A 21,152-nucleotide genomic window follows, 5' to 3' on the forward strand; every position below is an offset into this window, starting at 1 on the left:
TTCATGAATAAATGAATAAAGTAGATAAATATATTATAACATATTTATAATTAAATGAAACAAATAAAATTACAATTAAAACTATTGAATTGATTAAAATATATTGATTGTAAAAATATTTTAATTAAAAAACAGCTGTCATTAATCCAGATGTTTTGTGGATCAATGAAAAAGAGGTATTGGAGGAGGAGTCATGAGGGGGCGGAGTTATGTGCACAGTAAGGAAGTGACACTAATACACAAATCTTTCTTGAGTCAGTAGCAGTAGTAGCTGCGAGCTCGTTGTCTTGGTGATTTTCTGTGTGAATTATCACCGGTTAGTTTTATGGTTTTCTTCAGGAGAGTAAATCGGAAACCTCGCAGGACGCTGGTTTGAAAAATGAAGTCTTTAAATCCGAGTTTTATTTTTTTGCTGAGTTTAACTCTAGTCAGCTCAAGCGTTGCATTCTACCTTCCGGGTTTAGCGCCAGTCAGTTTTTGCGAGAAAAACTCGAAGGAAGATGCGGTGGAATGTCAGGTGAGCTTTTACTGTCCTATACTTGTTATCGTATGATTATGTACAGACAGTTGGTACATAACAAATATTTAGACAGCATATAAATGATGATAGTCAGCTAACGTTATCTCCTTGACCCTACTTCCCTGTTGTCATTCTCATAGACTGAGATACAGCTGTTTGTGAATAGACTGGACTCTGTGGAATCAGTCCTGCCTTACGAATATGATGCGTAAGTATGCTTGACCGTCACAATATAAGCTTCATTATATCTACATCCATTTCGTTACAAGCACTGATCAAAGAGGGCATACTCTTTGCTTTAGGTTTAATTTTTGCAAAGACAAGGATGAAATAAGGCCCTCAGAGAACCTTGGGCAGGTGTTGTTTGGCGAAAGAATAGAGACATCACCTTACAAGGTATAGTATTGACATCACCTTACAAGATTGTTGTTTTTGTTTTTTATTTTAGATTTTTTTTATTTAATTTACCTTATTCATTTTTTTTTTAATGGAATATTGCAATGACATCTCTTCACTAAAGAAGTGTTTTTCGGTGCAAGGAGAGGAAAACCTGTCACTCACATAAGATTATAGCAATAGCAAACTAAAACAATCCAATCTATTGCCGATGGACAAAATCAAGTCCTGGCTTATTTATTTTTTCTTGTTCAAGAAGCCTTTTCACGTTTTCACACAACAGGGAATAAAAGACTATCACAACTTACATTTCATGCTGACTTCAGTGAAGCAGTGACATCTGAAAGATTATACAGCCTGTTTATGGAAACGTGGCATCTTGTTTATCAAGTTTTACAAGATGTAGTTGTAACTGACACACACACACTTTTCTCCATTTGTGTTTTGTTTGACTTTCGTCATATAATTATGTTGTTGGTATTTAGCCAGTGTATTCCGGTTTGATACTATGCTGCAGAATGTGAACTCAAGTACTGTATGCTTCTCTGGATGTTTAATGGATGGATCCTTCAGATATTGATTTTAGAAATTTTCCTCTTAGTTTTCATTTAAGGCTGACAAGGCATGTGAGAGGGTCTGCACCATATTGTATGAAACTGCAAAAAAAGAAGACAAGTTAAAGTTGGACTTTCTAAAGAGAGGAATGGAGCTGAATTACCAGCACCACTGGTAAGTCTACATGGGATGCCTTGCCTACAGTAGGTATTTATCAGTAACTAGCATTAGCAAGATGCAATGCTCAACCTTTTAGAAAAGACACAATACATATCTGTCATCGTAGGGTTTGGCATATTATCCTTTACTGAGTATATAGGCCTAATAGTTGCACATGACATAACAGATTAGTGGTTTGGTTTATTCTTACACTTTTTTTTGTTTTGTTTTACAGGATTGTTGACAACATGCCCGTAACATGGTGTTATTTGGTGGAAGACAATCAGAAAGTCTGCAACCCAGGATTTCCCATTGGATGTCTAGTAAACCAAGAAGGAAACCCAAAGGATGCCTGTGTTATCAATGTAAGAGAGAGAATGTTTATCACCATTTGAGTTGTGAGCTAGCTTTTATTAAAAAACAAACAATCAAGGTCAGCCCACGTTAAAAAAGTAAAGCCACGTAATGCATTACTTTCCATAAAAAGTAACTAAGTAATGCAATTAGTTACTTTTAGTAATGCATTAGTTTTAAAAGTAACTTTCCCCAACTCTGAATTGAATTTAAAAACATACATATATAGTTTTAGTTTAAACTTGAGAAGGTAAAACCTTAATATAACATTAGAATACGTCACCAGAAATATAACTTTGGTAATATACGGTTATCCGGACCACACGATGGCCTACCCCTAACCCCGCCCCTAAACCTACCCGTCACTGGGGTTAAGACCAATCAGGGATGACTATACGGACTATACGGGACTAAAAGACACACGTGTGGTCCGGATAACCGTATAGTACCATAACTTTATAGTAACTTTATAAGTGATTAAGAGACCAAAAGATTTAGCAAGAGAAGTATAGAGATGCCATTTTGATGCTTTGTGATTTTTTTTGTTTTGTTTTATCAACTCCTTTAGGCTGATTTCAACAGGAAGAACACTTATTATGTTTTCAACCATGTGGACATCACCATAATTTACCACAGTGAAGATGAAACGACTGGGGTGGGTGCTCGACTTGTGGCTGCTACGCTGGAACCTAAGAGGTCTGATTTAGCAACTAACTGTCTCTAACTAACTTTACTTTAGGTAGCGTCCTTAACCTGATGTAAGGTCTTTCTCTACTTTCTGTTGGCCCATGTGACCAGTTTCAGCAAAAAATGCTTTAAAGTCAGGCATAGCAACATCTGTGACATCAATGACAAAACCAAGTAAAGATTTCTGTAATGCGCACGGATTAAAACATTACATATATATATTTGTCTGTTGAACAGCATCAAGCATAGTGATGATAATAATCCAACATGTGAAGGCACTCCCATGGACATTCCAGTAGATTCCAGCAGTGATATCAAAGTGACCTACACTTATTCAGTTAAATTTAAGGTAAGCTTGTTTATGGAGACAGTATATGGAGATGGTTGGAAAGAACTTTGTGTGATAGAGCTTATTTCTTCTTTTTTTAGCAAAATAATGAAATTAAGTGGGCTTCTCGATGGGATTACATTTTGGTTTCCATGCCTCACAGCAACATCCAGTGGTTCAGGTGAGCACAGAAAGCCAAGCTTGTTCAAAATATATCAAAAAAATGTATAATATCAAGAATAACAAGGCTCTTATATCTATATTTCCATACATACTAATGGCTTTCATGTTAATTTTTCAGCATCATGAACTCTTTGGTTATTGTGCTCTTCCTGTCTGGCATGGTAGCCATGATCATGCTTAGAACATTGCACAAGGATATTGCCCGGTACAACCAGATGGACCAGGTACCTTGAATTTACTTTGTTCTCCTTCCAACTGTTTTTCAGATAACAGAAGAAATGAATAACTCCGTTACGTCACTACAATCTCATGTGTCAACAGAGCTGACACTCCCGCATCAAACTTCCTGTTATATATTGTTTGATTTGAGTTATAATTGACACATTTTCATGGGTCATAGATCCTAACCTTCAAGCATATATTGACTGACATTTTCCCTCTTAGTTTTAGTGTCTTATTATTTTTCTCATATTAATAACCAAAAGAATACATCCAGTCAATGAATCCTCTGTTGTGACATTCACAGGCAGACTGGGTTAAGATCCCTCCAGCTGCAAACATTACCTATGTAAGCGTATTAGCTCATGTTTGCTTATGTTTGATTAGCTTATGTCACTGGTGATTATGATTGGGGAATTGTTTGACTTCGGGGAACTTCCTTTATATGGTAAAACAGTGTAATTGTACATTACCATACTCACCAATCAAGGTTAAAAAATAATGAAGGAAGTTGTTTTGTAGTGAATAGATAATGACACTGATAAAATATATGTGACATAAACCATCTGCTGTGTTGAGAATTTAAATGAGTGTGTTCTGGCCATAATGGTTTATCTGATGATAGTCATGTGATATCATATTGAGATATGTCATATCTCCTGCAGGAGGAAGCCCAGGAGGAGTCTGGCTGGAAGCAGGTTCATGGTGATGTGTTTAGGCCCCCCAAGATGGGCATGCTTCTGTCTGTCTTCCTCGGACAGGGCACTCAGATCTTCATCATGACCTTCATCACCCTTTGTAAGTAGTGCATCTGGAACAGAAATTAATTAAAAGTACTGCGGATTTTTGTATTGTACAAATTCACTTTAAGGGTTGCTTCTCTAGATCCGTGAGAACAGTCCAATATTTAAAGCTAGAGTAGGTAATGTTGGAGAGCTAGCCAGATTTGAAAGTGGCACCTCTTCTAAGCTCCGCCCCCTCCTGTCAGTGCTTCATCCAAAGCTACCCCCCCCCACAAACATGAACGCGCATCCACATTTGGAGTCAGCTGCATGTACCTACCAGTGATGCGCAGGTTGATCCAAAATGAGCGGGTGCCTGCGCCCGCGGTTACGAGTCATCCAAAAATATTTTTAATGATATTCGGGTCGCGGTCGGTCGGGTCGTTTACCTTTGTAATTTATATAGTACTAGACACAATGTTCTATGAAATACATAGGTCTACACTTTATTGTCTGAATGCGCGAGGATGACGCACGAGCAGTCTGCAGATGAAAGTGGGAAATCCTTATTTACCTTTTGAATGTTGAGCGCGTTATTAACTTTTGAATAAAAGCTGACGCGGGACAAAATGCCCGATTTCCCAACGCGTTGAACTGAGCAATGCCATTGTGCCATTTTAATAGGCTACTTCTAAACGCATATAGCTCAGTAATGTCAGTTTTATGTAGCCTATTTGCTGAGAGGGGGCGGGATTTTTGTTGGGAAAGTCCGGGGAGAGACGCACACGTCGATTAGGCTGAATAAACCCATGCAGCATCTTAATTGTTAAGAAAATGAAACGAAATAAATGAATAAATCAAGCCTTTATTACAAAACACTATCATACAGCATTCTGAAAAATGCGCACCCCTAGTTCCTCTGTCTATGGCCCATGACGCGATGAGCATTTACTATAGCTACTTTAAAAAACGCGGGTCGGGTACAATATTTTCTTTCTTTTTTTTGCGGTCCGAGTTGCGGGCGGGTTAGTTGAAAACGTCGGTCGGGTGCGGGTTGTTTATACATTGACCCGCGCATCACTGCTGTGCACGCAGTGGTGCTCGGGCACGAGACATGAAGGCATCTGATTGGTTCTTTACATTCGCACCGAATGGCAGTGATTGGTCAGAGTTTTTACTGTCCTACAGCTGCTACAGAGGTCAGATTTGTTTCATTCCTTTTTCTGAACACATAATGTATTGACTACTATCAGAATGGAAGGACCATTTCACCCAGTATAATAAAAAATGTTTCTGAACAGGATTACCAACCCTACCTTTAAGTGCATCATAAAAATGCCAACAATGTGAACTTTGTGAACACATTTTTAATTAGATTATTTACGCTCTATAGACATTGTGAACAATTGGTTTTACACATTTTGGTAGCATGTTATTTCACAATAGTTGTAATGGAATTAAATGAAAATAAAGTGTCAATTCTGTTTTTCCCTTTAGTCTTGGCCTGCCTGGGCTTCCTGTCTCCAGCCAACAGAGGGGCTCTCATGACCTGTTCAGTGGTGTTGTGGGTTTTGCTTGGCACACCTGCTGGATATGTGTCTTCCAGACTCTATAAGAGTAAGGAAATATTTTAGTGGAAATTGTTTTATCTTATTTTCTTCTGGAAGTCATTATGGAGATCTAAAGAGGTGATATTTGTTTGTCCAATAAGCCGTTGCCGTTGATAATAGGAGTGAACAAGTTTTAGAAAGCATATAAACAAAGTCCATACCTTGTAGACACGGCATACCACTATAATCCACCTTGCACGCCACTCTGAAGTGTGGTCAAAATCTGTTTGCTTCCCAATAACGCTCACACTTCTTCCTGTCACACCTGTGTTACAATTATACTGTGTCACAGTGCCACTCAGTGGTCAAGAAAAACTTTACAACAAATGGCTTTACAACTTTACAACACATACTATTGTTTTATGGTTCTATTAATTTCTGAGAGGAAAGTTACTGAGTCCACATTAAAAATGACAAATATTCATCTTAATTGCTTCCTTTTCCAATCAATTCCATCTGTATCATCAGCTTTCGGTGGTGAAAAATGGAAAAGCAATGTCCTTCTCACAGCCCTTTTGTGTCCTGGGTATGAATAATATTTTCATCTTCATTTCCCGAGAACAGAAATAATATGATTTATGCCAGTATGCAGCTTCAAAGACGTGACTTGTGTTTTTGCAGGATTGTGTTTGTGGACTTCTTCCTGATGAATCTGATCCTGTGGGTAGAGGGCTCCTCTGCTGCTGTTCCCTTTGGTACACTCGTGGCCATCCTGGCGCTGTGGTTTGGCATCTCTGTTCCTCTCACTTTTGTGGGTGCATACTTCGGCTTCAAAAAACCAGTGAGTATGCCTTCTTGAACAGACCAATTGTTCTTAACACCTGTTTCACACATGACCCGCTTGCACACACGTAATGCGGTAATTTTTTTTTTATTAGTGCCCATGTTACCGGGTTAGAGCATTCACACTTCAAGTGCGGCGCGGCAAGTGTGTTGCAGAAACCGTGCGGTACAGCAGTGCAACAAACGTTTCTGCACGAGTCAATTTGTGCTGAATTAAAGTGCATAATAGCGCATTGTTCATGGTCAAAATGAACACGGATTGGACCATATATGCATATAATTACTTTAAGTTTGGGGTGAAGCAAAGAAAAGCACTTACCAGGAGTTGCAAAAATAATGAATGCAGGCAAAATTATATCTAAAGTAATCAAGCGTAGCGTCAGTTCTGGCAGGTCACGTTTGTCAAGCTCGCATCTGCTGATCCACGTCTACCTATAGGAATACATTCATGTTGGTTCTGTTCTGTTTACCCTAAGGGGGGTTATTGCTGCTTTGGATGCGCAGGGAGTTCTCGCCCAGAACGGAACCATACCGCCAAATTTCACCTTTTTTTGTACAGTGACAGATATGAATGTTTTTTTCCTTGGGCTGATCACATAGCGCTGAAAAGACACCAGTTTCTTCCTAAAGTTAAAGGCCATGTGCTGGGCAATATTTGTTCTGTGGTGTAATGCTAACCCATTATGGCGCATCATTCTTACAATGAATCAAAGCAGCCCGTTTGTAGAAATCGACAGGCAAGTGTCACAACGTAGCCGAAACAAGAAATGAGGGGCCTCGCTACTGTGTATATTCAGCTCTTTGGCGATATCCAGTGCCTTCAGCTGGGTGACTGCTCTGGTTATGGGCAGCCCCTCATTTCTTTCCTAGGCTACGCACCAACACACCCCCCTGCCAACTTTCCCGAAATGGCCCCACTTTTTCAGATGTATTTCCAAGAAAAAAAAAAAAACGTTTATTCAGAACAATACGGTACTTAGAGTATATCTGGTTGTCTGAGAACTACACTTGGAACAAGAAGGCTACACAATGTATGACATCTATTCATTGAGATGGGAAAAACATACAGCATTGTATGACTCGCAAGACTTTTCATATAAGCTGCTCCCGACGAGCTGGATCGCCTTGCATGGCTGACACCGCCGTCGGTGTATGAATGAGTGAGTGAATGGGTGAATGTGAGGCAATATTGTAAAGCGCTTTGGTGGCCATTGGGTTTGTGAAAGCGCTATATAAGCAGTCCATATAAAGATTCAAACATGAAAGAAAATACATGTTTCATTTAAGAGAAGTATCATGTTTAAATGTTTTGCCACTTGCTTGAGTATCTTAATATATAAATCTATGTATAAATAATGAATTAAATATTACGTTGTTTATATTTATTGTGTTTAAAGCCACGGCTCAGTAGTGCACTGCAAACACATCTTATGTAAAATACGTACTGCAAACTGATCACGTGTTAAACAGGAGTAAGGGCTTTTCAACAGAGTACAATTCTAATTCCTGGCATTCTGACAGGGGCTGATTACACACTTGCGGATATAAAATAATTACATTTAATATTAGGCTCACAGGTTTTGATACTCCAGAATTCTTATGCTTGGCTATTTATGTATTTCTAAACATTTGAATCAGCTGCTTTTTGCAGTTCCCATCTGTGTGAGCTTTTCTTTTGGCACACGGTCATGCACGATATCATGATTGTGGGTGTTTTAATTTTCCTGTTTTAACAGGGCATCGAGCCTCCTGTGAGAACAAACCAGATCCCACGCCAAATTCCTCAGCAGTCATTCTTCACCAAACCTGTGCCGGGCATCATCATGGGTGGCATCCTGCCCTTCGGCTGCATCTTCATCCAGCTCTTCTTCATCCTCAATAGCATTTGGTATAGTTTGAAATCATATCATGCTGAAATGAATTGATGTCAGAACTGATGTTTTGGCCCTATCATTAACTAATTGAAATGTTTCTCTGCAGGTCTCATCAGATGTATTACATGTTTGGCTTCCTCTTCCTGGTCTTCATCATCCTGCTCATTACCTGCTCTGAGGCCACTGTTCTGCTCTGCTACTTCCATTTATGTGCAGAGGTGAGATTGAACACTGATCATGGCATCTTTTAAAATGTTTGGCTGGTTCTTATTCATCACTGATATGAATCAGTCTCATAAGAGTCTACAACATAATTTTGAATGTTAGTCTGAAGTACTATTAAAAAAAATTATGTTTTTACTTTTTTGTTTAAAGCTTTTTGTTGTTGTTGTATTTTACAGGATTATCATTGGTGGTGGCGATCATTCCTGACCAGTGGTTTCACGGCAGTGTATCTGTTTGTCTACGCTGTGCATTACTTCTACTCAAAACTACAAATTATAGGGGCGGCGAGCACCATCCTCTACTTTGGCTACACCTCGATCATGGTGCTCATTTTCTTCATTTTCACAGGTATGTGAGAGATGGTCTGTTTCCCTTTAGCCTTAATAATATAAGTTGATATACAATAGGTGTAACAGTAACATATAACTTGCTAAAATATCTTGCATCCAAAAGTGAAAGCACTTCAAATATCTGTCCCCCTTTACAGCATAAAATGAATTAGAAATTGTGTGTTGCAGGAGTATTGACTTTAAAAAAAAAAGACAGTCATAGTTTGTTTAGTAAGGGTTAGGGCTGCTTAATAAAGAAAAAGAAAGAAAAAGTTTTGTTTTTCCCCTGCTGTACCAAAAACATATCGAACTGTTACTTCAAAACCTAGGCATGTACCAAACCGTCACCTTTACATACCGTTACACCCCTAATATACATTCACAAACTTTATTGTAAGCCAAATTCTTTTGATAATACTTATTTGAAGTACCCCCTGAGATTTGAAAGTAATTATTCAATAATTTAGAAACAGTTAAAGGGTTAGTTCACCCCAAAATGAAAATTATCCCATGATTTACTCACCCTCAAGCCATCCTAGGTATATATATGACTTTCTTCTTTCAGCCAAACACAATCATAGTTATATGAACAAATATCCTAGCACATCTATCCATCATAAAAGTAAGCCGTACGGCTCCAGGGGATTAATAAAGGCCTACTAAAGTGAAGAGAGAAAAATATTTATTTCAATTGTATATTTTTATGATTTAATTAATCAATTTACGAACACCAGTTTGGGAAACCCTTGGTTAGAGCATAGATTTGTGTCATGACTTTTTTTATTTAGGTTAAAGTTACATTTTATCACTGGTGTTTCTGGTTTTCAGTGAATCTACAGCAAATGGCAAAGGAAATGATATTGTTCTCTGACTTTTAGCTTACAGTGTTTCTGTTGTGTTGTTTTCACTGGCTATAATCAAATACGAGCATTCACAAGCTAATGACCCACAACCGAATGTGCCGCACACGTTGTGAAGACAAAACCTTTCGATCGCCTCTGGTGGCTGGCTGCAGTATCAGATTCATGTAATCGAAAAAGGATGTGAGCCAAACTTGAAAAATCCAATTACACTTCAAATAATATTTTTCCAAAGATAGTTCCTGTCATTTAGGTAGTTCTTATCATGCTGATGTATGTTCAAGTGTTCGTCTTTACAATAAGTTTGGTTTTTGTTAGTTATTTGGTGCTATAAAAACAGGGTGTTTTTTACAGTCACAACTTAATAGTGTGAATCAGTCTTACCAATCCTACACTGAATAAGCTTTCACTGAATTCTCCCCCATCAAATAACCAGTTTAACAGGTTAACCAGTTTACAGTAAATTGCTATAGTGAGAATGCAGTACAAGAACAACCTGTAATCTTTGATCACAGAACTGAGTGTTACATTAAACATATTGACTCTACAGGGTAGGGTTTCACCAGCCTTTCCTAAGTTCTTATTTAAATTGGAACACAAAATCCATATTAGAAGCTTAGTAACTACTAGCTAGTTTTTAACTAACTAGCACCATTTGTTAAGGCAGAACATGGCTAGTAGGTCGTAAGCTCATCATATTATGCGAATACATATTATTATATGGAGTTTATCCTCAATGATCCAATAGCAGCCTTCAAATATATGAGCAGAAGAAGTTTAAAATGCTGTGAATTTCAGTTTATCCTTGATTCTTAATTTTTGCTTCACGTAAATAACTAAAAAAATATTTCCATTGAAATGCGTAACTGCTTTATCTTCAATAACATAACAGGTGTTTTTATATGTAAATGACATTCAGAAACAGTATTTCAAATTAATTAGGATCAATAAATTATACTGACTCAAAAAGGATTTTATTTGACATGAAACACCATGGAACAATGCACACAGAGGTGTGCTCTTTTAGTGTTGGAGAGCTGTTAACAAGTAACTTATTCACATGCCGTTCTCTCTCTTAATATGCAAATGCCAACATTATCATATAAGATTTAAGTCTGTCAGCTAAAACAAGTGCTTATTGATGCAATTCAGTCAGTCTGTCATTTTATTACACCTGTTACTCCAGGTTGGATTGTTCTGTAAATATATTTAGTTTATACATAGTTATGCGTCAAGTTTATTGGTGCAATGCAAATACATTTTTAGTAGCTTGTGTGTTGTAACCCTTGTAGTTGCCCCTTAACGTCAAAACTAAGCACACAACTGGTCTAACCAGGTGAATATGGGAAAGTGCCATTCATCCGGTTCAGGATTTCTTTCCTGTTCCTGAAATTCAATACTTTTTGTACTCAGTGACATCATTTTTTTCGTCCTACCTACAATCTTAAATGTTCAGAGATTGTCATGATGTTGGTGGTTTTGATGCTGCAGTATCATGTCTCCCTGCTGGTCCTTTTGTTAAGCAAGTGACCAGTGCCAGTTGTTTTGTTCCTGCCCGATGGGTCATACTGTGTTTAGGCAGAGGGTAATTGGGACACGTATAAATATTCCTCATCTTTCATTGTTGTTGAAAGGTAGCGCCGCTCCCTCCGGCCTTAATCAAATCTCTGTCGCTTCCCCTCATTGATATGCTGAGGCGGAGGTGGCGAGCGATGGCCAGCTGTCGGCCATCCATAAACACCTGTGGGCTGATAGCATCTACATATGCTTACTTATGTCCACTCAGCCTCTCCAAACGGCAGGTTCTAGCTTTGTAGCATGTGTTTTCCTCACCCAGCATGAAGAAAAGTGGTTTACAACTGTTTAGCTCAATGATCGACTCTGTAAAATACCCCAAGCTTCTCTGCGACAGTACTTTGACATTTAACATAGGTCATTTGTAGTAAGAGTATTTAAGACACTGAACCTTTACAAAAACACTCCAGATTATCCAGTGTAATTGGAGCAATTCTCACGGCTTTTCTTTGAATGATGGGAAACCACCGCCATTGGTTTTCTAAATGGATATATTAGCCACAATCTATTTGTTGCCATGGATTCTTCTAGATGCGTTAGGATCCCTGGCAATGGCTGTTATGGCAACTTCTACGCGCACTTGAGGGGTGAAAATGTAAGACACGAGTAAACCGAGGCTTACTGGGTCGCCATTACGCTCTCAGTTCCACATCTTAAAATAACGCTTCCCAGAAATGGTTTGTTTCTAGCAGGACTTTTTAGATCCCCAAACTGAAGATAGAGTGAGAGCGTGCGTGGAGGATGAGGAGGAGGACTGAGAATCGTGTGTATATAAATGCATCTGAAAATAGATTCCGAGCTGAAGATTTCAATCAGACCTATTGTTGATTGGCTGTCACTGCCGCCCCAGCGATGATTAGATTTAATCCTGTGCTTTATCACACTCCGCTCAGTTTGGCTGTCGGATCATTTGCTGCATTGAAACCCCACTATTAATAGATGGTTTTCTTGTAAAATGACACCAATTGTGGTTTCAATAGAAGTGCTGTTTCAAAATGTGTACACTATCAGTTAGTCTGGGACATTTTATGACGTACATGTGCTGAAAAGCTCTTTTTGTGGTCCTGTTCTCGATTTCTTTTGTTAATTCTCACACATTTCTTCTTCCATCCAGGTACTATAGGCTTCTTCGCCTGCTACTTGTTTGTAAATAAAATCTACAGTGTGCTGAAAGTGGACTAAGGGAAGGACCTTTTGGAGAACACAACATCAACTTTTTACAGATCAGCTTTCATGTGGAAGTTTAAAGAGACATTTCAATGAAGGGAGGAATCAGACGATACTCTTCTTTCCTGAACCGCTGGTGTGTGGCTCAATTGTAATTCACTGGCCTGCAGTAGGTGTGCGTGTGAACTCCAAAGACCCCTTTTCAGTGCTTTATTTATCTCGCGTTGCCTATGAGTTTATTCCAGCTAAACCCACTGTGCTGAGAGCAGAAGCCCATATCTTTAAACATTAAGTTCTTTTTATGCTTTTATTTTGACTCCGATGTATGTTTTATTTGCTTTGTTTTTTATTTCATCATCAATTTTTTGTGTATAGAATTTGTTTTGAAAGACCAGATGGGACACAGATTAAGGTGCGGTCACATTTACCTTTGTATGGTGAAATGCTGTGGGCTTAATGCGGTCACGTTAATAAAAAAGCAGGCTATATTGAATTTCACATCAGATTCATGTGTTCATTTTGAACACTCAAATTCACTGCTTAGTTTGAACCTACGAGTAAGCAGTGCTTCATCGCAACATTGATGATAATATATAATCGACCTTCTTTGCACACAAAAATGACCATTTTACTTATGCTCACCGAAATTTCACAGGCAAAACCCAGTCATTCCAATAGGAATCTGTGCGATCGGGAGTTTTGTGTAAAGGCAAAAAAGTTTCTCACCCCAATTTCGCTCATGTTCAAGTTTGTCACAGGAATTTGCCATGTTCACAACAGAAAGATGCTTGGTTTGAAAGTGACTTCTGTACGAGCAGCGCTTCATACACATGTACACTGTTTTCAATGGACATGTTTATGCTAATGAACTGCACTAGTTTGACATTAACCGCTGCTCAGCCAAATTTCTCTGGCGATATCCAGTCATTTCAAATAGAATCCATACAATCAGGAGTTTCACGTGTGGGCGAAAAAGTGCAGATTTAGCTTGTGTTGAAGTTGGCCACGGAATTTCGCTGTGCTGACGAAAAAAAGCAGCTTGGTTTGAGAATGAATTTTATGTGAGCGATGCTTCGCTACGTTATTGACAATGAATCTCCGCAGCCGCAAATTTAGCTAATGTGACCGCACCACAGTAACCAGACCACAGTAACCTCTCTAATGTCACCTATTGGTGGATATCAGTAATAATGTGGTTTTATAGTTTTATCTTGCTGACGAATCGTTTTTTTATGGAATGAAGTAAAATGGGATGGTTAAGAAGCTAATTTTTTGCTTGATGACATTTTTATACAAGTAATAATATCTAAATAATGGGAGCTCTAAATAATGATTTTGTACTTTGTAAATTATTTAAATGTCATTACTTAAAAAAAAACTACAGGCGTACACAACTTTTTTTTTTAAATAACTTTAATTAAAAACCCACAGAATGTACTGATCAAGTCTTATGAGGTATACATAAACATTATTCACCATGTTATAACAAAAGAAAAATAAAGCACAAAGTACATTACAAAAATGTCTACTAAACTTTTTTTTAAATATAAAACAGTCTGTTGTTACAGTTGCAGTACACTAATGATGACTTGCTTCAGCTGACTCTGGTTACATTTGTTGAAAAGTGATTGTATACAATTTTGTAAGTGCTGCAGACATCAGTGGAAACTGACATATAGGGGATAATGTCTGTGATATGTATTGTTGCACTCACTGGTTTCAAAATAATACTTGATGTAGCAGAAGAAACTGCAGGTTTGATTTATGGTAAATTCAGCTGACTCCCAAACACGGCAGTCAGAAATGAAGCACTAGCTCTTCTATTTTCGTACAGGGTCACGCTAAGTGTTCAATAACGGTTAATGTTCATGCCTTCCTGCAGTGGTCAATAACATAAAGTGCTTCATCAGTTGCAAAGCCATCTTATTTAATCCCACATCATGAGAGTTAAATTATATAATTGGCAGTGTCGGGCGATAAAAACATCTTAAACTGCACAGACAATGTACAATTTATCTAGGGAGGCACTCTTTAAGAGAGCTGACTCTCCACACTGGTCAAGAGGTACATTATAAATACCCTGAGATCCTTAGCTCATTAGCTGCTCTTCAGGTCACATTTCACCCAAAAATCACAAGGAAATAAAAAATAAAGCACATTTCATAAATTGAAGGCAGTTCAACAAATACTACCATGATGTATACATATGTTAAATTAAACTGAATTAAATTAACATTTTTATTCTACATTACGGTAATGAGAAATGGTTGGATGGTGGGAACAATGTAATGGCCTAAAATATGCATATATATATATATATATATATATATATATATATATATATATTATAACCCTCTTCAAAATACTGATACTGAAACCCTCCACATTACACACGAACAGAAATAGTGAATAACTGACCCATACCCTAATGTTGATGAGATTCATCGCTTAAGTATTATGATGCATGAACAATAAATAAGAGTCATATAGTTTGCTTGTAATTACTATCACATTTAAGAGAACTTTTCTCCAGTGACAATGATTTAGTCGATATCATTGTATATGTATGCTTATAAAAATAGACAAAAATCTCTCTATTCTAAATTAATTTCAAAACAACATATAGAATACTTTGTCTTTAAATTGTAAAGTAGCAATACATTTGACATCTATGTATACAAAGAACATTCATTTTGTTAGACATATTATACATTACTCTATACTGTCTCAAAAAGTATTTTCCAACATTTTACTCTCTAATATTCCAGTAATATTTTAAACCACTATAAAAGAATCCATATTCTGTATTTTATGGAACACTTTATACCATGTCTCCAAATTGTATATTTTACATACAAAGGTGTGTAAAATATTTAAATTTAATGATTTTTCAGAATGAATAACCATGACATGTGTACTGTAACTTTTTTAAGTAGATTTTAAACCACTTTAAAGTGTAAACATACACTACCATTCAAAAGCTGGATTTGTGTTTTGTTTTTAAGTCTCTTAAGCTCATCAATTATGCATTTATTTTAGCATAAACGCTGTAAAAATAGCAATATTGTGAAATTATCATAATTTAAATAACTCTTTTCTATTTGAATATATTTTATAATTAAGGAGTAATTTACTCCTGTGATGTTAAATCTGAATTTTCAGCATCATTATTCCAGTCTTCAGTGTCACATGATCTTTCAGAAATCTTTCTAATTTGCTGATTTGCTTCTCAAGAAACATTTCTTAGCATTATCAATGTTTTAAACAGTTGTGCTGCTTAATATTTTTGTGTAAACCGTTATTTTAAAGCAATTTAATGCATCCATTTGCTGAATATAAGTATTTATTTTTTATTTTTTAAAGAACGGTTGGTCAGTGCCGACATAGCACAGTTGCGGTTCGGGCGTCCCGAGTTCGAGTCCTGGCACGTGGACCTTTCCCAATCCCCCCCTCCCCTCCTCTCCCTTTGCTTCCTGTCAACTAACTGTCCTATCTAAATAAAAGGCAAACGCCAAAAATAAGAACAGTAGTGTAACTCCTGACTAAAAGTTTTAAACAGTCTATCATCATTGACATGCATCTCCATAGTTCCTGCCAAGAAACTATGTTAGCTAGGATTTTCTGTTGCCTATAATATTGTTTTTGTATATACTAACCGTAACCGCAAAGTAGGTCCATAGCGTAGCTAACACATAGGCTATGTTAACAATGTATTCAGTGAGCTTGTGTTTAAAGGCACAGTATTTGATTTGACCAAAACCAAAAGCTGTATATACCTCAACACTGATAGAAATGTGTTGAGAATTTGCCTTAAGGTGTTTCCTCAGGTTGCTTGTTAGTGTTACTGTGCACAGTGAGCTCCTTCTCTGAGCTCAGACTGATAGAGGTGGTCTCCTTTCGGCTGTCTTTAGACCTCCTCTCTGTAGGGGAAGAAGACGTTGTGCCTTCCTCCCAGGTGCGGAGAGGGTACACACGGGCAGTCTGGCTTGATAGGTGGGTGTGCGCCAGACGCCCGTCCGTCACTGTGAAGCAGCTGTCCACGGCGGAGCCCTGACTGACCCGGCCCTGCCCACACAGCGGCCCGCAAAGCAGCGCCAGGAACTCCTTGCGTACGCTGCGGTGCATGTAGCCGTAGATGTAGGGGTGTAAGCAGCACTGCAGGAAGAAGAGAATGAGCGCCATCGAGGCCAACCAGGGTGGCACCGCTGCGCTGGAGTAAATGGATATAGTGCTCAGGACGCTGTATGGGCCCATGCTGAGCACGTAAGATGCCATGATGACAAACACCACTCGCGCCGCCTTACAGTGATAGTGGAAGCGTCTGTGGCGGGTTCTGATGGGATAAGTGGCCGAAAAAGGTCCTTCCGATTGAGGCTGCTGCCTTTGGGGGCTGGAACAGGAGGCTTGGGAATCCGGAGGGGGGTTGGATTGGATGGGGTGAACGAGAGCATTCTGCCGCCTTGCCGCCCTGAACACCATCCAGTAGCAGCAAAGCATGATGATCACGGGCAGCCAGAACGAAAGTGCGGACACCAGGGCTGAATACGAGTAGCTAGAGGACCACACAACAGTGCAGGCATTATGGCGGCGGTCGAATTCGATGGTTCCCCATCCATACAGCGGCGGAGTGCTCTGAAGCACGCTGAGAAGCCAGGTGAGAGCGATCAGGTTGGTACCCAGGTGAGGAGTCATTCGGGTGGGGTAGGACAGCGGGTGGATGATGGCCAGGTAGCGATCCACGGACACCACGATGATGGTGTTGACGCCAGCGAATGCGAACAGGTGCATGAGCACAACAAGGGCCAGGCACAGGCGGGCGTCCAGTGGCCAGACCTCGGGCACAGTGGCGGCGATGGCGAAGGGCATGACCAGCACCGTCTGCAGAAGGTCGGCCAGAAGCAGGTTCAGCACGAAGCGGTTGGCGACGTGGAGCAGCTGTGGCTTGCGCTGGAATACCAGCAGCACCACGACGTTTCCAAAAAGCGATGTGCACACGATCGCCGATATGAGCACCATCTTTACCGTGCTGTTCACCAGAGACGGCGACAGGGGCGAGCCAGGGTCCCAGGGCACTGTGCTGGAGTTACTGCCCAGAGGTGGAAAGGTGGACATGTTGACAGAGACAGTGTGGGAGATGACACATTAGTAGTCTTTCAGGTATTCCCAACACCAGCCTGAAGGTCTGATGACTGTTTAATCACTGTTCACGCCTTAAGAGAGGATGTAACAGAAGGAAAAATGTTCAGCACATCCTGATCCTTCTTAGATGAATGTTTACACTTCTGTAATGATATTTGAGTCACAGTAAAATAGACATGTGAATGGATTATTGTGTCCTACATATACATACGTTACATCTATTTCATGATTTAGGCCTAGTCTTTAAGCAGGTGCTTTTTAGGAATGCATGATGATACAGATATACTGATATATTAACTACCATATCGGTTATCAAACAATAAAAAATTTAAACAATTTACTAGTAGGCTATAGGGTGATAATGGATAATTAACTGTGCATGCTTGTTTCCTCGATTTTTATCTACACATCGTTTAAAGTTAATCTTTAAAAACACTAATAAGCATTCAAAACTACTGATTTTTAATTGTTGTGTTATTTTTTTATTTAAAATATAGTCTTATTAATATGGGTAGGCTACTATTAAATATTACATAATTTAATAATATTAATTTGGTAATATCGGTGCATGCATCCCTTATGCTCTTATACAACTTTATTAAACAAGACCTAATAATAATCTCAGTACAAGGTTCCAAAATGTATACTGTACTTTACATATAGCCTACTTGTATAAATATATTGTAGTTTAAAGAGCATATAGTCATAATGACCCTCTTGGATATCGACATAGCAGTGCTCACTACAGGATAATGTATACTATGCATGCTTTTTTATATACCTATACACATACCTATATACATACTACTGTCTATATCACAATGCATAGCCTACTACTACACAATATGTATACAAAACAGTACATTATAAGCAGTGTATAATAAAATACTTCAAGAGAAAACTGTGTACAGAGACAACATATTTTAAATCCATTTTCATGGCTGTGTGCATCGTATCTTACCTTGTCTTTATCACTGTTGGTAAGCACGGGCCAAATGATCTACTTTTCATGCGAACAATGAGAAACAGCTGGAATTCACCGCTGTCATAATTCCATTGTGAACCGCGGGTTAAAAGTGGCGCTGGTTTCTCTACGGTGCAAATCTCATGCACATATAATCAATGAATAGAAGACATTTGCCGTAAAACGATCACTGTAAAGCATCCATTCGGCTCTTTTCGAATGGCTGTCGGTTGTCAGTCGCCTTTGTGTCTCTCTGTTCACTGACAGGGTTCCAGTGATGTTCTCCCATTTTAGTCTCCTCAGTGTCATCAATGGCAGTCGCGTCCTCTCGCCTCGGCTCTGTGTGAGCAGGACTTCATTCAGAGATGGAGAATAATCAATCAACCGCTCGCTTGTCGTGTCAGAGCAGATATCGTTTTAAAAAACCGCCGTGGGTTTCTGTAGGCTTTCCTAGTGAACATGCGGTGGCGCACATACAGCAGTCACAGCGGTCATTACCTCACACGGGTTCTGCTCATTAGGACTGTAACGCTGGATGTTGTGCTCTTGGGTGCACAAACCTTCCATAATAAATAACCGTGCTTATCACACCCAGTGGGTAGTCTATAAAAATTAAAGTACGCAACATAGTGCACACAAGATGACTTTACACATGTAAATATACATGCAATACATATAGTATGTGTATAAAAGCAGTATCCTCACAACTGTGTTCCTTTCTTGAAAGAAATGATATCTGCGAGGATTTTTAGTCCGGATTTAGACCGTATACCATAGTACCGAGACAGCTCTCGTTAGAGTCACAAATGATTTGCTCTTATCATCCGATCGTGGTTGTGTCTCTCTATTAGTATTACTTGATCTTAGCGCTGCATTTGACACCATTGACCACAACATCCTTTTAAATAGACTCGAACATTATGTTGGCATTAGTGGAATTGCACTAGCATGGTTTAAATCAAACTTATCTGACCGTTATCAGTTTGTAGCAGTAAATGAAGAGATGTCTTATCAATCACAAGTTAAGTATGGCGTACCACAAGGCTCAGTACTAGGACCGCTGCTGTTCACTCTGTATATGCTACCATTAGGAGATATCATTAGGAAACATGGAATTAGCTTTCACTGTTATGCCGACGATACTCAGCTGTATATTTCTTCAAAACCTAACAAAACCTACCAATTCACAAAATTAACGGAATGCATAGCTGATATAAAAAATTGGATGACTAGTAATTTCCTACTACTAAATTCAGAAAAAACAGAGATTCTAATTATTGGTCAAAAAACTTCCACACGTAATAACCTAGAGTAGCCTACTGTCTAACACTTGATGGCTGCTCTGTTAAGTCTTCGTTGTCAGTTAGGAACCTGGGTGTGCTCTTTGATACCAATCTTTCATTTGAAAGTCATGTGTCTAGTATCTGTAAAACCGCTTTCTTCCATCTTAAAAATATATCTAAATTACATCATATGCCTGTCAGTTCAAATCTAGACTAAAAACACATCTCTTCGGCCTAGCATACACATAACACATTATAGACTTCTATAATTCAATGTTAGGCTGCATAGTTTAGAACAGCCGGGACCGGGAACACTTCCCGTAAATCCTGATGTACTTGGTACATCATAAGAAGGATGGCGTCTACGCTAATATTAGTCTCTCTGTCTATCCCGAGGTTTACCGCTGTCCACCGGAACCAGGCCGTATCCAGATCTGATGAAGGACCAGCGCCAGGACACGACGACGCCGCTGACCTGAAGTGTCAAACAGTCTCTCCTCCTCTCCACTCCGACTTCAACCAACCGGAACTGGACAAATTCTCTGATTCATTCTGACTTCTGACCTGTAATGCTCCTGAATCATAATCATCCACTGTTCGCTCGTTGGCCAGAGGAGAACTGGCACCCGACTGAGCCTGGGTTCTCCCAAGTTTTTTTTCTCCATTCTGTCACCTGATGGAGTTTTGGTTCCTTGCCGCTGTTGCCTTGCCTTCTGGCTTGCTTAGTTGGGGACATTTAATATTCAACAATATTATAGATCTGCCTTAAAAGTGGACGATGATGAAATTGTTTTTTTTTTGTATTATTTTCATGTTATCACTGTGAAGCTGCTTTAATACAATCTGTATTGTAAAAAGCGCTATATAAATAAAGGTGACTTGACTTGACATACAAGTATAGCGTGTGTGTGTAGGCTACTACAATCAATCTGCTAGCAGTGTTCACTACATGGTAGTAGCTATTATCTACAAATTATAGTAGGCTACACTCTAAATGGGTTGTTTCAATCCATAGGGTCAGATATGGACAACCTAACGGTTGTGTGCGTTTTGAGTCAAATACGCACACAACCGTTAGGTTGTCCATATCTGACCCTAACATGGATTGAAACAACTTAATAGGCTACCAACCAACAGGTAACCCAATGGTGGTTGATATTGCACCAACCTATTGTTGCTTTTTTTTAACCCAATGTATTGTAGAAATTTTTACCCAATAA

General features: G+C 38.8%; 2 protein-coding genes across 3 annotated transcripts; one reads left to right on the forward strand and one right to left on the reverse strand.

The window, feature by feature from the left end:
* The first annotated feature begins 195 nt into the window (after window positions 1–195).
* tm9sf5 (transmembrane 9 superfamily protein member 5) lies at window positions 196–13,248 on the forward strand. 2 transcript variants are annotated; one of them, XM_079631814.1, is made up of 18 exons: window positions 196–517; window positions 661–728; window positions 823–916; window positions 1,518–1,645; window positions 1,866–1,995; window positions 2,553–2,680; window positions 2,909–3,020; window positions 3,101–3,180; window positions 3,301–3,406; window positions 3,709–3,750; window positions 4,067–4,199; window positions 5,621–5,740; window positions 6,202–6,259; window positions 6,355–6,514; window positions 8,253–8,404; window positions 8,497–8,608; window positions 8,792–8,963; window positions 12,494–13,248. In XM_079631814.1, the coding sequence occupies exons 1-18, from the start codon at window positions 380–382 to the stop codon at window positions 12,559–12,561; spliced, it is 2,001 nt and encodes a 666-aa protein (XP_079487940.1). In that variant the 5' UTR covers window positions 196–379; the 3' UTR covers window positions 12,562–13,248. The 2 variants fall into 2 exon arrangements, with proteins under 2 accessions (XP_079487940.1, XP_079487941.1); XM_079631815.1 differs by lacking the exon at window positions 3,709–3,750.
* A 2,774-nt stretch (window positions 13,249–16,022) lies between these two features.
* gpr101 (G protein-coupled receptor 101) lies at window positions 16,023–17,658 on the reverse strand (the record flags this gene model as incomplete). Its single annotated transcript, XM_079631046.1, has 1 exon — window positions 16,023–17,658. The coding sequence occupies one exon, from the start codon at window positions 17,656–17,658 to the stop codon at window positions 16,357–16,359; it is 1,302 nt and encodes a 433-aa protein (XP_079487172.1). The 3' UTR covers window positions 16,023–16,356.
* Window positions 17,659–21,152: the final 3,494 nt, after the last annotated feature.

The sequence above is a fragment of the Phoxinus phoxinus genome, assembly GCF_949152265.1.
Source record: "Phoxinus phoxinus genome assembly, chromosome: 12".
NCBI classification, from domain to species: Eukaryota; Metazoa; Chordata; class Actinopteri; order Cypriniformes; family Leuciscidae; genus Phoxinus; species Phoxinus phoxinus.